This window comes from Staurois parvus, unplaced genomic scaffold (genome assembly GCF_062004578.1).
Source record: "Staurois parvus isolate SC_StPar_1 unplaced genomic scaffold, SC_StPar_1.0 ptg001380l, whole genome shotgun sequence".
Classification (NCBI taxonomy): domain Eukaryota; kingdom Metazoa; phylum Chordata; class Amphibia; order Anura; family Ranidae; genus Staurois; species Staurois parvus.
The window spans coordinates 29,964-49,728 of NW_028319176.1; the positions used below are offsets into that span (position 1 = coordinate 29,964).

General features: G+C 53.6%; 1 protein-coding gene across 1 annotated transcript in view; it reads left to right on the forward strand.

The window, feature by feature from the left end:
* Window positions 1-251: 251 nt before the first annotated feature.
* LOC149436321 (inositol-tetrakisphosphate 1-kinase-like) overlaps window positions 252-19,765 on the forward strand; it is a 136,664-nt gene continuing 117,150 nt past the window's right edge. Inside the window, exons 1-2 of the mRNA XM_089661730.1 lie at window positions 252-394; window positions 15,442-15,617. Of these exons, the coding sequence (XP_089517856.1) occupies window positions 15,523-15,617 (95 nt within the window). The 5' untranslated portion in view covers window positions 252-394; window positions 15,442-15,522. The remainder of the gene's footprint in view (window positions 395-15,441; window positions 15,618-19,765) is intronic.

The window sequence follows — 19,765 nt, forward strand, 5'->3', positions numbered from 1 at the left end:
TTTCCCTCCTCTCCATGGAATGATTTCTCTTCTCTCCTCTCCATGGAATGATTTCTCTTCTCTCCTCTCCATGGAATTATTTCTCTTCTCTCCTCTCCATGGAATATTTCCCTCCTCTGATACATTGTATCCACTAGTTTGATTCTTTGTTTAATAAACTATTGAAAACTTTGGCAGCCAGTGTGTGCCAGTCACATGTGTGCAGCGGAGGCCTGTGCACGAGCGCCCTCTAGCCGCCCGCCAGCGGAACGTCTCCCTCTCACTTCCTCCCATAGAGAGCAGGCAGGGCTGTGTGCTGCTGGCTGAGCCTCCAACTTCCACGCTTTCTGCTGCTCTCCCCCCTCCACGGATGAAGCTCGGAGCCCCACAAGAGGACCTGGAGCCACAGCACAGGGTGTGTCCCCCAGCCTGAGAAGCCCCAGAGCCTTGCCTGTCCTCTCCAGCCTGCAAGAGGAGACCAGGGAGGGACCCAGCTGAGGAAATGGAGCTCTGAGAGAGGGGGAGGGAAAGAGAGAGAGGAGAGGGTGGGGGGAGAGACAGTCCAGAAGAGACAGATCACCAAGCAGAGGGAGACCTGGAGCTGTCCCTTCCAGCAGGCTGCATCTCCTATTCAGGTCAGTAGAGGGGGGCTGCCTGACCCAGTTCCCCAGTGCATGGCTTGCAGGCAGCAGGGGGGGGGTCCAGCCTTCCCTGCCTAGTTGCTGCTGGCTCAGATGGCATGGAGGGGGGGGAATCCTGCCTGGGGAGCCCAGTAGTGCCCTTTGCTGCTGGATGATGGGGGCGCTCTCCATTCCCCCAGCATGGCTCTGCTCAGGGCCAGTACAGTCACCTGCTGCTGGAGAACTACAAGTGCAAGCATGTCCTGCCAGCCAGGGCGACCACAGCTGTAAAGTTGGTCCTGTGCAGTGTTGGGGGCATGCTGGGTGTTGTAGTTCTTGGTCTGATGGACAGAGGCAGGATCTCATTTACAATGATGTGGTCCTTGGCTGCTGGGACTTGTGGTTCTTTAGCAGTTCCGTTGGGTTTGATGTACTTTCAGCTCATTGGTGGTTCATGAGTTTGAGCTGCGGGGAACAAGGATTCATTCTTGTCTGCATGGAGTCTGTAGGTTGCTGTGTTTGAGCTGCAAGGTACTGAGTTTGATAGCTGTCTGCATGGAGTTTGTAGGTTGCTTGTGTTTTGAGCTGTAGAGTACTGAGTTTGATTCCTACCTGCATGGAGTTTGTAGGTTGCTTGTGGTTGATTTGTGGGGTACTGGGTATGATGTCTACCTAATTGGAGTTTATAGGTTGCTTGTATTTGAGCTGCAGGTACTGGGTTTGATAGCTGTATGCATGGAGTTTGTAGGTTGCTTGTGTTTTGAGCTGTAGAGTACTGAGTTTGATTCCTACCTGCATGGAGTTTGTAGGTTGCTTGTGGATTGATTTGTGGGGTACTGGGTATGATGTCTACCTAATAGGAGTTTATAGGTTGCTTGTATTTGAGCTGTGGGGTACTGGGTTTGATAGCTGTATGCATGGAGTTTGTAGTTTGTTTGTGTTTGAGCTGCAGGGTACTGGGTTTGATAGCTGTATGCATGGAGTTTGTAGGTTTCTTGTTTGAGCTGCAGGGTACTGTGTGAAAGCTGTCTGCATGGAGTTTGTAGATTGCTTGTGTTTGAGCTGTAAGGTACTGAGTGTGAACGCTGTCTGCATGGAGTTTGTGGGCTGCTTGTGTTTTGAATTGTGGGGTACTAGGTATGATATCTGCCTGAATGGAGTTTATAGGTTGCTTGTGTTTGAGCTGTGGGGTACTGGGTTTGATAGTTGTCTGCATGGAGTTTGTAGGCTGTTTCTGTTTGAACTACAGGGTACTGGGTTTGATAGCTGTCTGCATAGAGTTTATAGGTTGCTTGTATTTGAGCTGTGGGGTACTGGGTTTGATAGCTGTCTGCATGGAGTTTGTAGGTTGCTTGTATTTGAGCTGTGGGGTACTGGGTTTGATAGCTGTCTGCATGGAGTTTGTAGGTTGCTTGTGTTTAAGCTGCGGGGTACTGGGTTTGATAGCTGTCTGCATGGAGTTTGTAGGTTGCTTGTGTTTGAGCTGTGGGGTACTGGGTTTGATAGCTGTCTGCATGGAGTTTGCAGGTTGCATGTGTTTTAGGCGTGCTTTAGGTGTTTTTCTTTGCACCTACAACAGGCAAGGTTACCCTGTGACCCCATTTGGCCTCGGTGTCTGTGATTGTGGCGGGAACCTTAGATTGTGGTGATTGGTGGCTCTTCGTAAGATGCCACGGTATATGTCAGTGCTATAAGGCTTGATGTGTGTATAGAATGTGAGTGTATATACTAGATGGAGTGTGTATACCTAAATATTCACTGCCAGAGTCTCAGTTCTTCTGCTTCATTCTTGTGGGAGGTGAGCCGACTCAGCGATCAGACTGTCACTCTCCGGCTGCCAGTTGTCAGAAGTATAGATTTGGGTGGATTTCTGTGGAGTGAGGCTGTAGAATGGCCCTCTGGGGTCCAGATAGGACTGGCTGGCTCCTGAATTCTGTGTGCGTGTAAATACGGAGGGAAGATGTCCCGTGTATGGGATGGTCTGAACCCGCTCAGCGCACCGGATATCCCCCCCTCCCCCCAATATAGATTTCTGTAAAGATACAACAATTGGAATATTACACAGGAATTCTAATATTCGCACCAATTTATTGAAGATTTTCCGGTGTCCCGCCACGTATTTATCTGTATCTCGGTCTGACGCTCCAGCTTGAGTGTCGGGAGTCATCAAAGGTCACATGAAGCTGCACTTGAGTGTCGGGAGTCAAAGGTCACATGAAGCCGCACTCTACACTGTGGGAAACGCGGGCACTGTTATGCGCTCTCAGGAGCTGGGAGTGTGCGAGGTCCAGAAGTCGACAGGGTAGCAGGGGAAGAGTCGAGCCTAGTCGCCTGAACTCCTCCTTGAGGAGGTTCTCTTGAGGTCTCCTCCAGGGCCGAGGAGGTTCTCTTGAGGTCTCCTCCAGGGCCGAGGAGGTTCTCTTGAGGCCTCCTCCAGGGCCGAGGAGGTCCTCTTGAGGCCTCCTCCAGGGCCGAGGAGGTCCTCTTGAGGCCTCCTCCAGGGCCGAGGAGGTCCTCTTGAGGCCTCCTCCAGGGCCGAGGAGGTCCTCTTGAGGCCTCCTCCAGGGCCGAGGAGGTCCTCTTGAGGCCTCCTCCAGGGCCGAGGATCGGGAGTCAAAGCTCACATGAAGCCGCACTCTACACTGCTGAGTGGGAACCGTGAACGCTGTTATGCGCTCTCAAGAGCTGGGAGTGTGCGAGGTCCAGAAACCAACAGGGCAGCAGGTGAAGAGTCGGACCTAGTCGCCTGAACTCACTAGGCTATGACACATACATGGGGGGGTGACTACAGCCACGGCAATAAATATAAGCTGCATCCCAATTGGCTCATTTTGCAGTATTTTTAATAAACTATGAAATGACCACATATGGAAATGTCTCCAACTCAAAACCAACCTTCCTTGATGCATTTCACCTCTCCTGGCCTCCTCTATCCCTGTGAGCAAGCCAGGAGAGGTGAAACGCGTAGGTAGTCGGTATGCACTCAATTCATTGACCATTAAAAATACGGCAAGAAGAGCTCGTTGGAGTGCGGCTGATTTTCAATGAAGAGTGAAGAAGGGCTGTGAAGGCCGACACCCAGGTCATCCATGTGCAGGAGAGGCCAGTCTATGGATCTGTGTGCAGTTCTGTTCTACAGCCATGGCAAACTCTACTATTGCTATGGGGCCCGGCAACATGGGGGCCCCCATGCTGTCTGGCTACATAGTCCTTTATACAAGTAGAAATCACATTTGATCAACTCTTTGGCTGTATGTAAAGTTTGGAACCTTTATAGTAGAATGTATCCCTATAGGGATTGATGGTGACCGAGAGAGTAGACAGGTAATGGGCCCCTCAGGGTACATTGCATGTTGCGGTACCATTCAGCTTGATTTGCACCCCAAGGCATTGCAGCACCCAAAAAGGCATTGCCAAAAATGGTGCTGTCTTCTTTTTTGGATGATTTGGAAAGGGCTGCCTTAACCCAACGCATGTGCCGTGTTCCATCCAAAACTTGAGTTTTGTCCAAGAAGAGGAAAGGGTTTCATTATCAGGGAGGTTATGATTACTGTCTGTGTCCCTGTCGGGGAGATTTCGCCTCACTTCCTCTCCCTGTGACATGGTGGGATAGCATTTTTCTCAGATGGGGAAGATACAGGAACAAAGGGATGTTTCTTTAGCAGAGCTGGAAAGGGCAAGAACAGCTTGACATTTTATTGCTGTCCCTGTGACACCTTCCCCCCCACTATAAGTGAGGATAAATTTTCCCAATGGTGACTCCGACTGCAATAAAATCTTGAAAACAACAAGATAGAATAGAACCTCTGAGATTCTCCAGTGCTGAGGAGGTTCTTTGTGGTCTCCTCCAGGGCTAGGGAGGTTCTCTGTGGTCCCCTCAAGAGCTAGGGAGGTTCCCTGCCCACCTCCAGGGTTTAGGAGGTTCTTTGAGGCCTCCTGTAGGGTTGAGGAGTTTCTTTGTGGTCTCCTCCAGGGCCGAGAAGGTTCTCTGTGCCCACCTCCAGGGCCGAGGAGGTTCTTTGAGGTCTCTTCCAGGGCCGAGGAGGTTCTTTGAGGTCTCTTCCAGGGCCGAGGAGGATCCTTGAGGTCTCCTCCAGGGCCGAGGAGGTTCTCTTGAGGTCTCCTCCAGGGCCGAGGAGGTTCTCTTGAGGTCTCCTCCAGGGCCGAGGAGGTTCTCTTGAGGTCTCCTCCAGGGCCGAGGAGGTTCTCTTGAGGTCTCCTCCAGGGCCGAGGAGGTTCTCTTGAGGTCTCCTCCAGGGCCGAGGAGGTTCTCTTGAGGTCTCCTCCAGGGCCGAGGAGGTTCTCTTGAGGTCTCCTCCAGGGCCGAGGAGGTTCTCTTGAGGTCTCCTCCAGGGCCGAGGAGGTTCTCTTGAGGTCTCCTCCAGGGCCGAGGAGGTTCTCTTGAGGTCTCCTCCAGGGCCGAGGAGGTTCTCTTGAGGTCTCCTCCAGGGCCGAGGAGGTTCTCTTGAGGTCTCCTCCAGGGCCGAGGAGGTTCCTTGAGACTAATTTAGATCTCCTCCAGGGCCCTTTAGGGCTGAGGAGGTTCTCTGTGATCTCCTCTAGGGCAGAGGAGGTGTTTCTGTGGTCTGCTGCAGGGCTGAAGGGGTTCTTTTTGGTCTCCTGCAAGGCTGGAGGGGTTCTTTTTGGTCTCCTGCAAGGCTGGAGGGGTTTGTTGTGGTCTCCTGCAAGGCTGGAGGGGTTTGTTGTGGTCTCCTGCAAGGCTGAAGGGGTTTGTTGTGGTCTCCTGCAAGGCTGAAGGGGTTTGTTGTGGTCTCCTGCAAGGCTGAAGGGGTTTGTTGTGGTCTCCTGCAAGGCTGAAGGGGTTTGTTGTGGTCTCCTGCAAGGCTGAAGGTGTTTGTTGTGGTCTCCTGCAAGGCTGAAGGTGTTTGTTGTGGTCTCCTGCAAGGCTGAAGGTGTTTGTTGTGGTCTCCTGCAAGGCTGAAGGGGGTTCTTTGTGGTTTCCTCCTTGGTTGAGTAGTTTTTTTGCGGTCACTGGCTGTATTCATCTATGATGAAGAATGGTGTTATGCCCACCACTGTTCTGATATAGATAGATTGATAGATAGATAGAGATATATATAATATATGGCTGATGGCAACAGGTTAAAAACCTGTTTTAACAGAAACATGTAGGCCGACCCATTTTTTACAAAGCTAGTTTCCTTGCAGTCGAAACATGCCTGTCCTGAAGCAAGCATGCAACAAGTGCAATGCCAGAACCTTTGTTCCGTACACTTGTTCCAGGACAGTGCTTCAGAGAGCATTGAAGCCGCTGGATTTGCACGGAAGCAACTAAGGCTTCTGTAAACTTGTCTTGGATGCCTAATATTCCAGAATCAGGGGTTGCAAATACCCAAAAAGCCGTTGCATCTGCTTTGCTAACTATGTAGCAGCTTGACTAATGTCTACTTATGTTGTTAGGATGTTTGATAAATGTCCCTCTGTGTGCATTTCTCTGCATGTAGGAGCAGGTCTTATTCCTGCATCTCTTGACCCCGGTGCTCAGAGCTGCTCCTCTCTACTCCCCACTAAATCCGGCTTTCTCAACACTTTTACTCTGGAGTTGCTCTTCAAAAATCTTTCTAGTATCAGGAAATGTAGCATCTAGAACCCCGCTGAAAGTGATATCTGCAATTCATAGTTCATGAGTAATGAAGTAAGCTGTGGAAAGTTGAAAAGAAAATGTGGTGTACCCAGAGCATGTGACATGTGGGGTGAATCATTCTCCAACAATAACCTGCGATATATATGACTAAATTATGTTCAATTATAAAGAAAAAAAAGAAGTTCATCTAAAAAAAATGTTAATTAAAAATACCTATAATGTCCAGAAAAGAAAAGGACTGCAACCCGGCGATCAGTAGTAAAGTCCCCCTTTCCATTGGCGGTCAGTGGGGAAGTGTCCGCTTACATTTGCGGTCAGTGGGGAAGGGTTCCCTTACTGTGGCGGAGCAGTGCCCCCCTTGCGGTGGCTGTCGGCGGAGCAGTGCCCCCCCTTGCGGTGGCTGTCGGCGGAGCAGTGCCCCCCCTTGCGGTGGCTGTCGGCGGAGCAGTGCCCCCCCTGCGGTGGCTGTCGGCGGAGCAGTGCCCCCCCTTGCGGTGGCTGTCGGCGGAGCAGTGCCCCCCCTGCGGTGGCTGTCGGCGGAGCAGTGCCCCCCCTTGCGGTGGCTGTCGGCGGAGCAGTGCCCCCCCTGCGGTGGCTGTCGGCGGAGCAGTGCCCCCCCCTGCGGTGGCTGTCGGCGGAGCAGTGCCCCCCCCCTGCGGTGGCTGTCGGCGGAGCAGTGCCCCCCCCTGCGGTGGCTGTCGGCGGAGCAGTGCCCCCCCCTGCGGTGGCTGTCGGCGGAGCAGTGCCCCCCCCTGCGGTGGCTGCTCGGCGGAGCAGTGCCCCCCCCTGCGGTGGCTGCTCGGCGGAGCAGTGCCCCCCCCTGCGGTGGCTGCTCGGCGGAGCAGTGCCCCCCCCCTGCGGTGGCTGCTCGGCGGAGCAGTGCCCCCCCCTGCGGTGGCTGCTCGGCGGAGCAGTGCCCCCCCCTGCGGTGGCTGCTCGGCGGAGCAGTGCCCCCCCCTGCGGTGGCTGCTCGGCGGAGCAGTGCCCCCCCCTGCGGTGGCTGCTCGGCGGAGCAGTGCCCCCCCCTGCGGTGGCTGCTCGGCGGAGCAGTGCCCCCCCCTGCGGTGGCTGCTCGGCGGAGCAGTGCCCCCCCCTGCGGTGGCTGCTCGGCGGAGCAGTGCCCCCCCCTGCGGTGGCTGCTCGGCGGAGCAGTGCCCCCCCCTGCGGTGGCTGCTCGGCGGAGCAGTGCCCCCCCCTGCGGTGGCTGCTCGGCGGAGCAGTGCCCCCCCCTGCGGTGGCTGCTCGGCGGAGCAGTGCCCCCCCCTGCGGTGGCTGCTCGGCGGAGCAGTGCCCCCCCCTGCGGTGGCTGCTCGGCGGAGCAGTGCCCCCCCCTGCGGTGGCTGCTCGGCGGAGCAGTGCCCCCCCCTGCGGTGGCTGCTCGGCGGAGCAGTGCCCCCCCCTGCGGTGGCTGCTCGGCGGAGCAGTGCCCCCCCCTGCGGTGGCTGCTCGGCGGAGCAGTGCCCCCCCCTGCGGTGGCTGCTCGGCGGAGCAGTGCCCCCCCCTGCGGTGGCTGCTCGGCGGAGCAGTGCCCCCCCCTGCGGTGGCTGCTCGGCGGAGCAGTGCCCCCCCCTGCGGTGGCTGCTCGGCGGAGCAGTGCCCCCCCCTGCGGTGGCTGCTCGGCGGAGCAGTGCCCCCCCCTGCGGTGGCTGCTCGGCGGAGCAGTGCCCCCCCCTGCGGTGGCTGCTCGGCGGAGCAGTGCCCCCCCCTGCGGTGGCTGCTCGGCGGAGCAGTGCCCCCCCCTGCGGTGGCTGCTCGGCGGAGCAGTGCCCCCCCCTGCGGTGGCTGCTCGGCGGAGCAGTGCCCCCCCCTGCGGTGGCTGCTCGGCGGAGCAGTGCCCCCCCCTGCGGTGGCTGCTCGGCGGAGCAGTGCCCCCCCCTGCGGTGGCTGCTCGGCGGAGCAGTGCCCCCCCCTGCGGTGGCTGCTCGGCGGAGCAGTGCCCCCCCCTGCGGTGGCTGCTCGGCGGAGCAGTGCCCCCCCCTGCGGTGGCTGCTCGGCGGAGCAGTGCCCCCCCCTGCGGTGGCTGCTCGGCGGAGCAGTGCCCCCCCCTGCGGTGGCTGCTCGGCGGAGCAGTGCCCCCCCCTGCGGTGGCTGCTCGGCGGAGCAGTGCCCCCCCCTGCGGTGGCTGCTCGGCGGAGCAGTGCCCCCCCCTGCGGTGGCTGCTCGGCGGAGCAGTGCCCCCCCCTGCGGTGGCTGCTCGGCGGAGCAGTGCCCCCCCCTGCGGTGGCTGCTCGGCGGAGCAGTGCCCCCCCCTGCGGTGGCTGCTCGGCGGAGCAGTGCCCCCCCCTGCGGTGGCTGCTCGGCGGAGCAGTGCCCCCCCCTGCGGTGGCTGCTCGGCGGAGCAGTGCCCCCCCCTGCGGTGGCTGCTCGGCGGAGCAGTGCCCCCCCCTGCGGTGGCTGCTCGGCGGAGCAGTGCCCCCCCCTGCGGTGGCTGCTCGGCGGAGCAGTGCCCCCCCCTGCGGTGGCTGCTCGGCGGAGCAGTGCCCCCCCCTGCGGTGGCTGCTCGGCGGAGCAGTGCCCCCCCCTGCGGTGGCTGCTCGGCGGAGCAGTGCCCCCCCCTGCGGTGGCTGCTCGGCGGAGCAGTGCCCCCCCCTGCGGTGGCTGCTCGGCGGAGCAGTGCCCCCCCCTGCGGTGGCTGCTCGGCGGAGCAGTGCCCCCCCCTGCGGTGGCTGCTCGGCGGAGCAGTGCCCCCCCCTGCGGTGGCCGCTCGGCGGAGCAGTGCCCCCCCCTGCGGTGGCCGCTCGGCGGAGCAGTGCCCCCCCCTGCGGTGGCCGCTCGGCGGAGCAGTGCCCCCCCCTGCGGTGGCCGCTCGGCGGAGCAGTGCCCCCCCCTGCGGTGGCCGCTCGGCGGAGCAGTGCCCCCCCCTGCGGTGGCCGCTCGGCGGAGCAGTGCCCCCTGCTTTACATTGGTGGTCGGCGGAACAGTGCCCCTCACCCCCCCCTTCTTGCGATGGCGGTCGGCGGGGCAGTGTTTCCCCCCCTTGTGTTGTCGCTTGGTGAAGTGTGTCCCCCCCCCCCCCGTGTTGTCATTGGCACAGAAATGCCCCCCCTTTACGTTGGCGGTCAGTGGAGCAGTGCCCCCTTTGCATTGTCAATTGGCGGAGAAATGCCCCCTTACATTGGCGGTCAGCAAGAAGTGACCCCCTTTATGTTGATGGTCAGCGAAGTGCCCCCCACCCCTTTACATTGGCAGAGAAGTGGCAGTCGGCGGAGCAGCACTTACCCCCCCCCCCCCTTACACAGGTGAAGACTTGGCTGGGAAAGCATACATTAAATCCCTCGGCGCGATCTTAGCTCTGCTAAGTTACAATAAATGCAAGCTGCAGGTCCCGATGCTGCGCCCCCCCCCCCTTCTGGGCAAGCCAGTTTGATTTTTTTGGAAAGCGCGCTGTTATTACATGTCATCAACGTGACCAGCGAGGGAGGAGACCAAACACCCTCCCTGGGGTGGAATACAAAGTAAAACATCTCAGATGCTTGGGGTATGCTTGCAGAGACTTGTAGTTGGCCAGCAGAAGGATACCCCAGTGTACGGCGTTCATCCCGGGGGGGGGGGGGTAAACGCCAACTGACATCTCATCTGCTTTATGTGTCATAAACAGTTGCAGTTCATTTTAGATAAAATGTTTGTCCTGAACTTTTTTTTATCCAGTGCTGCATGTTAGGGCGGGGTCTCCAAACTTTCCAAGCAAAGGGCCAGTTTACTGTCCTTCAGGCTTTAGGGGAGCCGGACTTTGGCAAGTGGAAGTAGAAAATGCCCCAGCATCAGCACCCCATCATTGGTGTCAGTGGGAGAAATAGTGGCCTGTCATTGGTGTCAGTGGGAGGATTTGGTGCCCCATCATTGGCTTCAATGGGAGGAGTAGCGGTCCACCATTGGTTTCAATGGAGGAATAGTGCCCCATCGTTGGTGTCAGTGGGAGGAATAGTGCCCCATCGTTGGTGTCAGTGGGAGGAATAGTGCCCCATCATTGGTGTCAGTGGGAGGAATAGTGCCCCATCATTGGCTTCAATGGGAGGAGTAGTGCTCCATCATTGGCTTCATTGGGAGGAGTGGCGGGCCACCGTTGGCTTCATTGGGAGGAGTGGCGGGCCACCGTTGGCTTCAATGGGAGGAGTGGCGGGCCACCGTTGGCTTCAATGGGAGGAGTGGCGGGCCACCGTTGGCTTCAATGGGAGGAGTGGCGGGCCACCGTTGGCTTCAATGGGAGGAGTGGCGGGCCACCGTTGGCTTCAATGGGAGGAGTGGCGGGCCACCGTTGGCTTCAATGGGAGGAGTGGCGGGCCACCGTTGGCTTCAATGGGAGGAGTGGCGCCCCACCGTTGGTTTCAATGGGAGGAGTGGCGCCCCACCGTTGGTTTCAATGGGAGGAGTGGCGCCCCACCGTTGGTTTCAATGGGAGGAGTGGCGCCCCACCGTTGGTTTCAATGGGAGGAGTGGCGCCCCACCGTTGGTTTCAATGGGAGGAGTGGCGCCCCACCGTTGGTTTCAATGGGAGGAGTGGCGCCCCACCGTTGGCTTCAATGGGAGGAGTGGCGCCCCACCGTTGGCTTCAATGGGAGGAGTGGCGCCCCACCGTTGGCTTCAATGGGAGGAGTGGCGCCCCACCGTTGGTTTCAATGGGAGGAGTGGCGCCCCACCGTTGGTTTCAATGGGAGGAGTGGCGCCCCACCGTTGGTTTCAATGGGAGGAGTGGCGCCCCACCGTTGGTTTCAATGGGAGGAGTGGCGCCCCACCGTTGGTTTCAATGGGAGGAGTGGCGCCCCACCGTTGGTTTCAATGGGAGGAGTGGCGCCCCACCGTTGGTTTCAATGGGAGGAGTGGCGCCCCACCGTTGGTTTCAATGGGAGGAGTGGCGCCCCACCGTTGGTTTCAATGGGAGGAGTGGCGCCCCACCGTTGGTTTCAATGGGAGGAGTGGTGCCCCACCGTTGGTTTCAATGGGAGGAGTGGCGCCCCACCGCTGGTTTCAATGGGAGGAGTGGCGCCCCACCGTTGGTTTCAATGGGAGGAGTGGCGCCCCACCGTTGGTTTCAATGGGAGGAGTGGCGCCCCACCGTTGGTTTCAATGGGAGGAGTGGCGCCCCATTGTTTGTGTCCATAGGGGGGATTGGTGCTCCATTGTTTGTGTCCATAGGGGGGATTGGTGCTCCAGCATTGGTGTCAGTTAGTGGAATCGCGCCCCAAGGGGCAGATAAAGGCAAGCAAAGGGTCACATCCGGCCCCTGGGCAACAGTTCGGAGACCCCTGTGTTAGTGTTCCTAAACTATTTACACAATAAGCAATAAAAAAAAAAAACCCTCTGAACAAGTTCTCACTCACCTCTCTAGCAGCTTTGTATGTGAAGTCATCCACTTCAGCTCTCCGGAAGGTTTTACCACCTTCATGACCAGCTCATTTTTTTTGCTATTCAGCACTGCGCTGCTTTAACTGGCAATTGCACGGTCATGCAACACTGTGCAAATTAAATTTATATATTTTTTTTTCACACATAGAGCTTTCTTTTGGTGGTATTTGATCACCACTGGTTTTTTTTTTATAATATAAAAAAAAAAATCGAAAATATTGAAAAAAAAAAAATTTTTTTTTCTGTTATAAATTTTATCCAATAAAAAAAGAATTTAAAAATCAAAGTTATTCATACATTTAGGACAAAATGTTTTCTGTGGCATGTCTTTGGTAAAAAAAAAAATCCTGATTTGATATTGATTGATTTGTGTGAAAGTTTGATTTATAGCAGGGGTGGACTGACCATTTAGAAACTCGGGCACTGCCCGAGGGCCCGGGGTCTGTAGGGGGCCCCATGAGATGCCCCTGGTACATTTTTCATAGGCTTTTTTTGAGTTTGGGCAAGGACACGGGGGCCCCATGATCCCCTATTGCCCGGGGGCCCCATGAGTTGTCAGTCCGCCCCTGATTTATAGGGAAAGTTGATCCAGGGAATATCCGATTGCCTCTCGGGGGATCAGGAAGGAATTTTTTCCCCAGCAGGAGCAAATTGGATCGTGCTTTGCTGGGGGTTTTTTTGCCTTCCTCTGGGTCAACTGTGGGTGTAGGATTATAACTTTTTGTTTGTTTTTTATAGTTGAACTGGATGGACTTTTGTCATTTTTCAGCCAGACCAACTATGTAACTATATAAATGAAGAAGACCAAAAATTTTGAAAAACATTTTTTTTTTATTTTCTGCTATAAAACATATCCAATGAAAATAAAATTCTTCATGAATTTAGACCAAAATATATTCTGCTACAAAAAAAAAAATCTCAATGAGTGTATGTATTGATTGGTGAAAGTGGGGATTGTGTGAAAGTTATACAATGGTGTATATATAGTGGAATTTTTTTTTTTTTTTACTACTACTAATGGCGGTGATCAGCGACTTATAATGGGACTTTGATAGTGCGACGGCCAATCTGGCATTAACTGACGCTGTGGGGGACTGACTGTCACTGACATCACCAGTGACATTAATACAGTGATCGGTGATAATTCTGTACACTGTCACTGTGCTAATGGATGGGAAGGGGTTAACATCTAGGGGTGATCAAGGGGTTAAATGTGTGCCTAACAATGTTTATGTGCTGCTTTTTACTAATGATCTTTAAGTTTCTCCTCCCTGCTTTGCAGGTTTGAGAAACAGAGGGATGGTTCCCTCTGTACAGAGCTCTGTGTTGATTGTCAACACAGAGTTCTGAGCTGTGATTGGCCACAGCCGATCAGCAGGTCCTGGCCGTGATTCATTGGCTGGGACCTGCTGACAGGCTCCGGTTGTGTGCAATCACAGTGGGTGCCAGCTGGTGGGGCGTTGCTTGCAGCGCAGAAGTAGGCAGCAACATACGGGTACACCGCTTTGCCTGCACCGGCCGCACATCCGCAGTACATTGTGGGCGGGGCTTGGCTCTTCATTCTCAAAGATTGCAACAAAGAATCTTCAGTTTCTGGCGCTGGCAGCCTGTCAAGATTCTGCGCTCCTAGAAAACCCTCTGTTGTGAATTTGAACATGAATTTGTCCCCAATGCTGGTATATACAAAGATAAATGAGGACAATGCTGATATATACAGAGATAAATGAGGACTGTTTCTCACAGGTTCCCCAATGCTGGTATATACAGAGATAAATGAGGAATGTTTCTCACAGGTTCCCCAATGCTGGTATATACAGAGATAAATGAGGACTTTTTCTCACGGCTTACCCAATGCTGTTATATACAGAGATAAATGAGGACACTTTCTCACAGGTTCCCCAATGCTGGTATATACAGAGATAAATGAGGACACCTTCTCACAGGTTCCCCAATGCTGGTTTATACAGAGATAAATGAGGACACTTTCTCACAGGTTCCCCAATGCTGATATATACAGAGATAATTGAGGACACTTTCTCACAGGTTCCCCAATGCTGGTATATACAGAGATAAATGAGGACTGTTTCTCACAGCTTCCCCAATGCTGGTATATACAGAGATAAATGAGGACACCTTCTCACAGGTTCCCCAGTGTTGGTATATACAGAGATAAATGAGGACACCTTCTCACAGGTTCCCCAGTGTTGGTATATACAGAGATAAATGAGGACACCTTCTCACAGGTTCCCCAGTGTTGGTATATACAGAGATAAATGAGGACCTTTTTCTCACAGCTTCCCCAATGCTGGTATATACAGAGATAAATGAGGACTTTTTCTCACAGGTTCACTGTAAAGAAGTGAATCCCTCTTGGCGAGCTTGCTGAGACTTGTAGTTGACCAGCAGAACGAGACAATACCCCAGTTTGAGGTATTTAAATACAGATCGGTCTTCTCCTCGGGCCGTTCTATGACGCAAACGGAGATTATAATTACAGACGTGCCGAGATCCGGCAACGCACCTTTTTTTTTTCTTTTTGGCCGGTAATTTTGCTTTTGTTGCTAGTTTGTGTCCTCTGTGCGCTCCCCTTCCTGACACCATATCGTTGAGTAAAACGGCTGAATAATTTATGTCTGAGCGCAATTACGCCCCCTCAGCTTTTGTAAATGGAGTCTTTAACCCTTCCGTGCCAGGAAGGGCTCCCTCACAGCGGTCCCGTCAGATGGCGTTGCCCCGGGGCACAGACAGGGCGGGTTGCCTTGTGTCCTAGTGATTTACTTGACACCAGCATGCTGCAAGTGTGACAATAAAATAAAAAGGACATGTTGACATTTTTGCGCAGCTCGTTCTGATGCGCTATGACGCATTGCGATGCGCATGGCTTTATAAGAAGCGTAAGTTGAACATTTTTTTTGTGTGTTTTTGTGTTTTGTTGTTGTTTTGTTTTTGTTGTTTTTTTTTTGTTGTTTGTTTCTTTGATAGGCAAGGGCTGTGATGCGTATTAATAGGGCACCTCTGTGCGCCTGCTGGTGAGCGAATCACAAGATGGAACGTTTTTGGGGGTTTTTTTGGTTTTTTAGTTGTTTTTTGTTTTTTCTTTTGTTTTTTTTTTTGTTTGTTTTCTTTTTGTTTTGTTTTTTTTTTTGTGTTTTTTTTTTTGTTTTGTTTTTTTCGTTTGTTTCTTTGATAGGCAAGCACTGTGATGCGTATTAATAGGGCACCTCTGTGCGCCTGCTGGTGAGCGAATCACAAGATGGAACATGTTGGGGTTTTTTTGTTTATTTTTTGGGGGGGTTTTTTTGTTCTTTTGTTGTTTTAGTTGTTTTCTTTCTGTTTTTTTTTTTTTTTTGTTTCTTTGATAGGCAAGGGCTCTGATGCGTATTAATAGGGCACCTCTGCGCGCCTGCTGGTGAGTGAATCACAAGATGGAACATGTTTTTTTTTTTTTTTTTTGTTTTGTTTTTTTAGTTTTTTGTTTTTTTATTTGTTGTTTTTGTTTTTTTGTTGTTGGTTTTCTTTTTGTTTTGTTTTTTTTTGTTTTTTTCGTTTGTCTCTTTGATAGGCAAGCGCTGTGATGCGTATTAATAGGGCACCTCTGCGCGCCTGCTGGTGAGCGAATCACAAGATGGAACGTTTTTTTTCTTTTTTTTTTTTTTAGTTTTTGGTTTTTTTATTTGTTGTTTTTGTTTTTTTTGTTGTTGGTTTTCTTTTTGGTTTTTTTTTGTTTTTTTTTTGTTTTGTTTTTTTCGTTTGTTTCTTTGATAGGCAAGCGCTGTGATGCGTATTAATAGGGCACCTCGGCGCGCCTGCTGGTGAGCGAGTCACAAGATGAACAGGTTTTGTAGTTTTGCCTGTTCACGAAAGCGATTCTAATTGGGCTCCTCCTTTCCTCAGGTGAACCGTGTGGGCTGCGTTCACTGAAGGCGGTTCAGATTGCCCCGACCGCTGGTGGCACCGCGCAGACACGTGCGAAAAATGCAGACGTTCCTGAAAGGGAAGCGGGTCGGGTATTGGATGAGTGAAAAGAAGATCAAGAAACTCAACTTTCAGGCCTTCGCCGACTTGTGCAGGTAGGTGTGGCTGGAATGCTTTGGTCATGCGAATGGCCGGGGAGATCCTTTTGAAAGGGTGCAATTATCAGAACTGCAATCATTTAAAGGGCCACTTCGCCCACAACTGCTATTTCTTTGGTGTTTAGCTAACTGACAGTTATCTCATAATGACCCTATTAGTGTTATCTCTGCACTGTGTTCCTGGGTGTGCACAACCCCCCCCCCCCCCCCCCAATCTCCCCCCCCCCATCCTCCCCCGGGCTATTATAAAGGCTTTTCACTATGTGCTGACCTCCCCAGGTCTGTACGACTGCTGGTCCCCTTCATGAGGGGTTCCCATCATCCCTGCACTGTGTTCCCAAATCTGTACCCCTGCTGTGCCCACTATAATGGGTTCCCACCATCCCTGTGCTGAGTTCCCGGGTCTGTACGCCCGTTGTGCCCACTATAAGGGGTTCCCACTATCCCTGCATTGTGTTCCCAAGTATTTACCCCTGCTGTGCCCACTATAAGGGGTTCCCACCATCCCTTTGCTGAGTCTCCGGGTCTGTACACCTGCTGGTCCCCTTCATGAGGGGTTCCCACCATCCCTGCGGTGTGTTCCCAAGTATGTGCCCTTGCTGTGCCCATTATGAAGGGTTCCCACTGTTGCTATGCTGAGTTCCCGGGTCTGTACCCCCGCTGTGCCCATTATAAGGGGTTCCTACCATCCCTGTGCTGAGTTCCGGGTCTGTACACCTGCTGTGCCCATTATGAGGGGTTCCCACCATCCCTGTGCTAAGTTCCCGGGTCTGCACACCCGCTGTGCCCATTATAAGGGGTTCCCACCATCCCTGTGCTGAGTTCCCGGGTCTGTACACCCGCTGTGCCCATTATAAGGGGTTCCCACCATCCCTGTGCTTAGTCCCCGGGTCTGTACATCTGCTGTGCCCTGTTGGATTTTCATTTATAGAAGGCACTAGAACACACAAAGGTAGGCGAGGGCACCCAAAACTCTCAGGTGTGCAGGAGCAGAGTCAGGATGGATGGCCCTGAGACCTCGCTGTTAGAGTATATAAGACGGTAATGGCAGACTCTTTTTCCGGCTATAACTAAAATATCACTTTTGGGTGCACCGGCCCTTTAAATACATTTTTGCTTTTTTTATTTCATTTTCTATATGTGTTCAGCCGCACTTTCCAAATCCCTCTTCAGGGAAAGTCCAGCCATGTGTGAAGTTCTGTCATGTGATGTGTCCGAGGTCCGGCTGCCTTTTGTTAGAAGTGTCATGAAGCCCCACAATGCATTGCGTCGGTCAGGGCTCGTGCGCGCTCTTGTCGTAAGCTGACACAAGCAAAAGCATCGCTCCGGTAAACCCTAAATGCGCGCACATTGGTAAAACGCACAATTCCACGCCGCGTCAGCAATGTCTGCAAAGGTCATACGTGCCGGCGTTCTCTTTTATTAAAGCTCAAGTTTATTCTGTTTTGTCTTCCTGTGGACCCCCCCCCCCTCCCCCCTCTCCCCAATCAGGGACGTTATTAAATAAACACTTTCTGTTTTCATTACATACTTTATTTTAGAACCGGTGATGTCATCACTGGGTCTCTGTGCTTCTCTATGCAATGCAGGCTGGTGGGAGGAGCCAGCGTGGTGCTGCATATAGCTTCCCAAAAACATCACTTTCCCGTGGTCCCCCCCCCAATCAACACACTAGTGACATTATTAAATAAAAACTTTGTTTTCATTACACACTTTATTTTAGAACCGGTGATGTCATCACTGGGTCTCTGTACTTCTCTATGCAATGCAGGCTGGTGGGAGGAGCCAGCGTGGTGCTGTATATAGCTTTTTGAAAACGTCACTGCCCCCTGCTTCAGTACTCCTCTAAAGGGCCCTCAGTCCTGATGGAAGCAGTGGCCTGGCCCATGGGAGGAGTTATGCTGTCAATCTGGAGGAGTGGGTGTTCCCAGGCACAGGGGTGGACTGACCATTGGGGTACTCGGGCACTGCCCGTAGGCCCAGGGTCAGTAAGGGGGCCCCCATGAGATGCCCCTGGTACCTTTCATAGGCTTTTTTGGGTGTGGTTTGAGTGTGGGTGAAGACACGGGGGCCCCATGAGTTGTCAGTCCGCCCCTGCCCAGGGGGGAGGGGACCAGGTGGGGTTACTTTCCCCTATCCCCTCTTACTCCAGCGCTGCCCTCTTCTCTCTGAAGCCCCGGTCTGTGGGTGGTCCCTCAGCATCATCATGTACGATACGAGGCTAATAACCCTGTATTGTATGTGGCGGGGGAGGGGACATGTGACCACGGCCAGAAGCAGCTTAGAGAGGAGGCTATGGGAAATTGGTCACACCGCTGGAGGGACCCTGATGGAGCGTGGGTGAGTAGTTCCTTTAAGTCCTGATGAAGAATGTGTCAAGCCCCTGAAACGTGTTTCCTTGAGGAAAAATAAACTCTCCTGAACATTTTTGTGGCACTTTCATCCTTCCCATCCTCTTCCCAACCGCCTACTGAATATATTCCGTGGCAGTAAAAGTGGTCTTCAACCTCCAGCCGCCACACAGTTGCTTGCTGCGAGCGCACTTACAGAGGCCGTCTCTGAAAACTCTCAGCCGTGGCTTATGAGTGGGGGCCGGCTGGACGGGCTTCCAACTGGGTGACCACTGCGAAAGCCAATCACAGTGGTCACATGATCTGGACGGGCTTCCAACTGGGTGACCACTGCGAAAGCCAATCACAGTGGTCACATGATCTGGACGGGCTTCCAATTGGGTGACCAATGTTAAAGTCAACCACAGTGGTCACATGATCTGGCCGGGCTTCCAATTGGGTGACCACTGCGAAAGCCAATCACAGTGGTCACATGATCTGGACGGGCTTCCAATTGGGTGACCACTGCGAAAGCCAACCACAGTGGTCACATGATCTGGCCGAGCTTCCAATTGGGTGACCAATGTTAAAGCCAACCACAGTGGTCACATGATCTGGACGGGCTTCCAATTGGGTGACCACTGCGAAAGCCAACCACAGTGATCACATGATCTGGACGGGCTTCCAATTGGGTGACTAATGTTAAAGCCAACCACAGTGGTCACATGATCTGGCCGGGCTTTCAATTGGGTGACCAATGTTAAAGCCAACCACAGTGATCACATGATCTGGACGGGCTTCCAATTGGGTGACCACTGCGAAAGCCAACCACAGTGGTCACATGATCTGGCCGGGCTTCCAATTGGGTGACCAATGTTAAAGCCAACCACAGTGATCACATGATCTGGACGGGCTTCCAATTGGGTGACCACTGCGAAAGCCAACCACAGTGGTCACATGATCTGGCTGGGCTTCCAATTGGGTGACCAATGTTAAAGCCAACCACAGTGGTCACTTGATCTGGACGGGCTTCCAATTGGGTGACCACTGCGAAAGCCAACCACAGTGGTCACATGATCTGGACGGGCTTCCAATTGGGTGACCACTGCGAAAGCCAACCACGGTGATCACATGATCTGGACGGGCTTCCAATTGGGTGACTAATGGTAAAGCCAACCACAGTGGTCACATGATCTGGCCGGGCTTCCAATTGGGTGACCAATGTTAAAGCCAACCACAGTGATCACATAATCTGGACGGGCTTCCAATTGGGTGACCACTGCGAAAGCCAACCACAGTGGTCACATGATCTGGACGGGCTTCCAATTGGGTGACTACTGCGAAAGCCAACCACAGTGGTCACTTGATCTGGAAGCCGCACCACCTCCTGACATTAAAGTCCACTCAACCCTTTTACTGCCACGGCCGTAAGTCGTTCGATGGTGGCAGTGGGGAGGCTGTGTGTGTACACTACACAGGCCGACTGTTGGCTTTAAAATGAAAGCCAGTTGGTGGCTCTACAGCTTTCCCCACCCCCTGGAGCGTGCCTGTTCACCGATGCACCCCCCCCCCCCCCCCCCGGGTGCGATGAACCCACCCTGGCTGCAATGAACCCACCAATTGAAGTTTCTGGTGACGCTCTGCTGAACGCAGTGTGTGCTGCAGTAGCTTCGGAGGAAAACGGGTGAGACATCAGGGGCCTAATAAAGAGAACCTGACTCTATGTCCCCTATATGGTTGCTACACCCAAACACTTAAACTCACCCCACCGCCAGCTTTTAAGCCCGCCCTGCCCCTTATCTGCACACACACAAA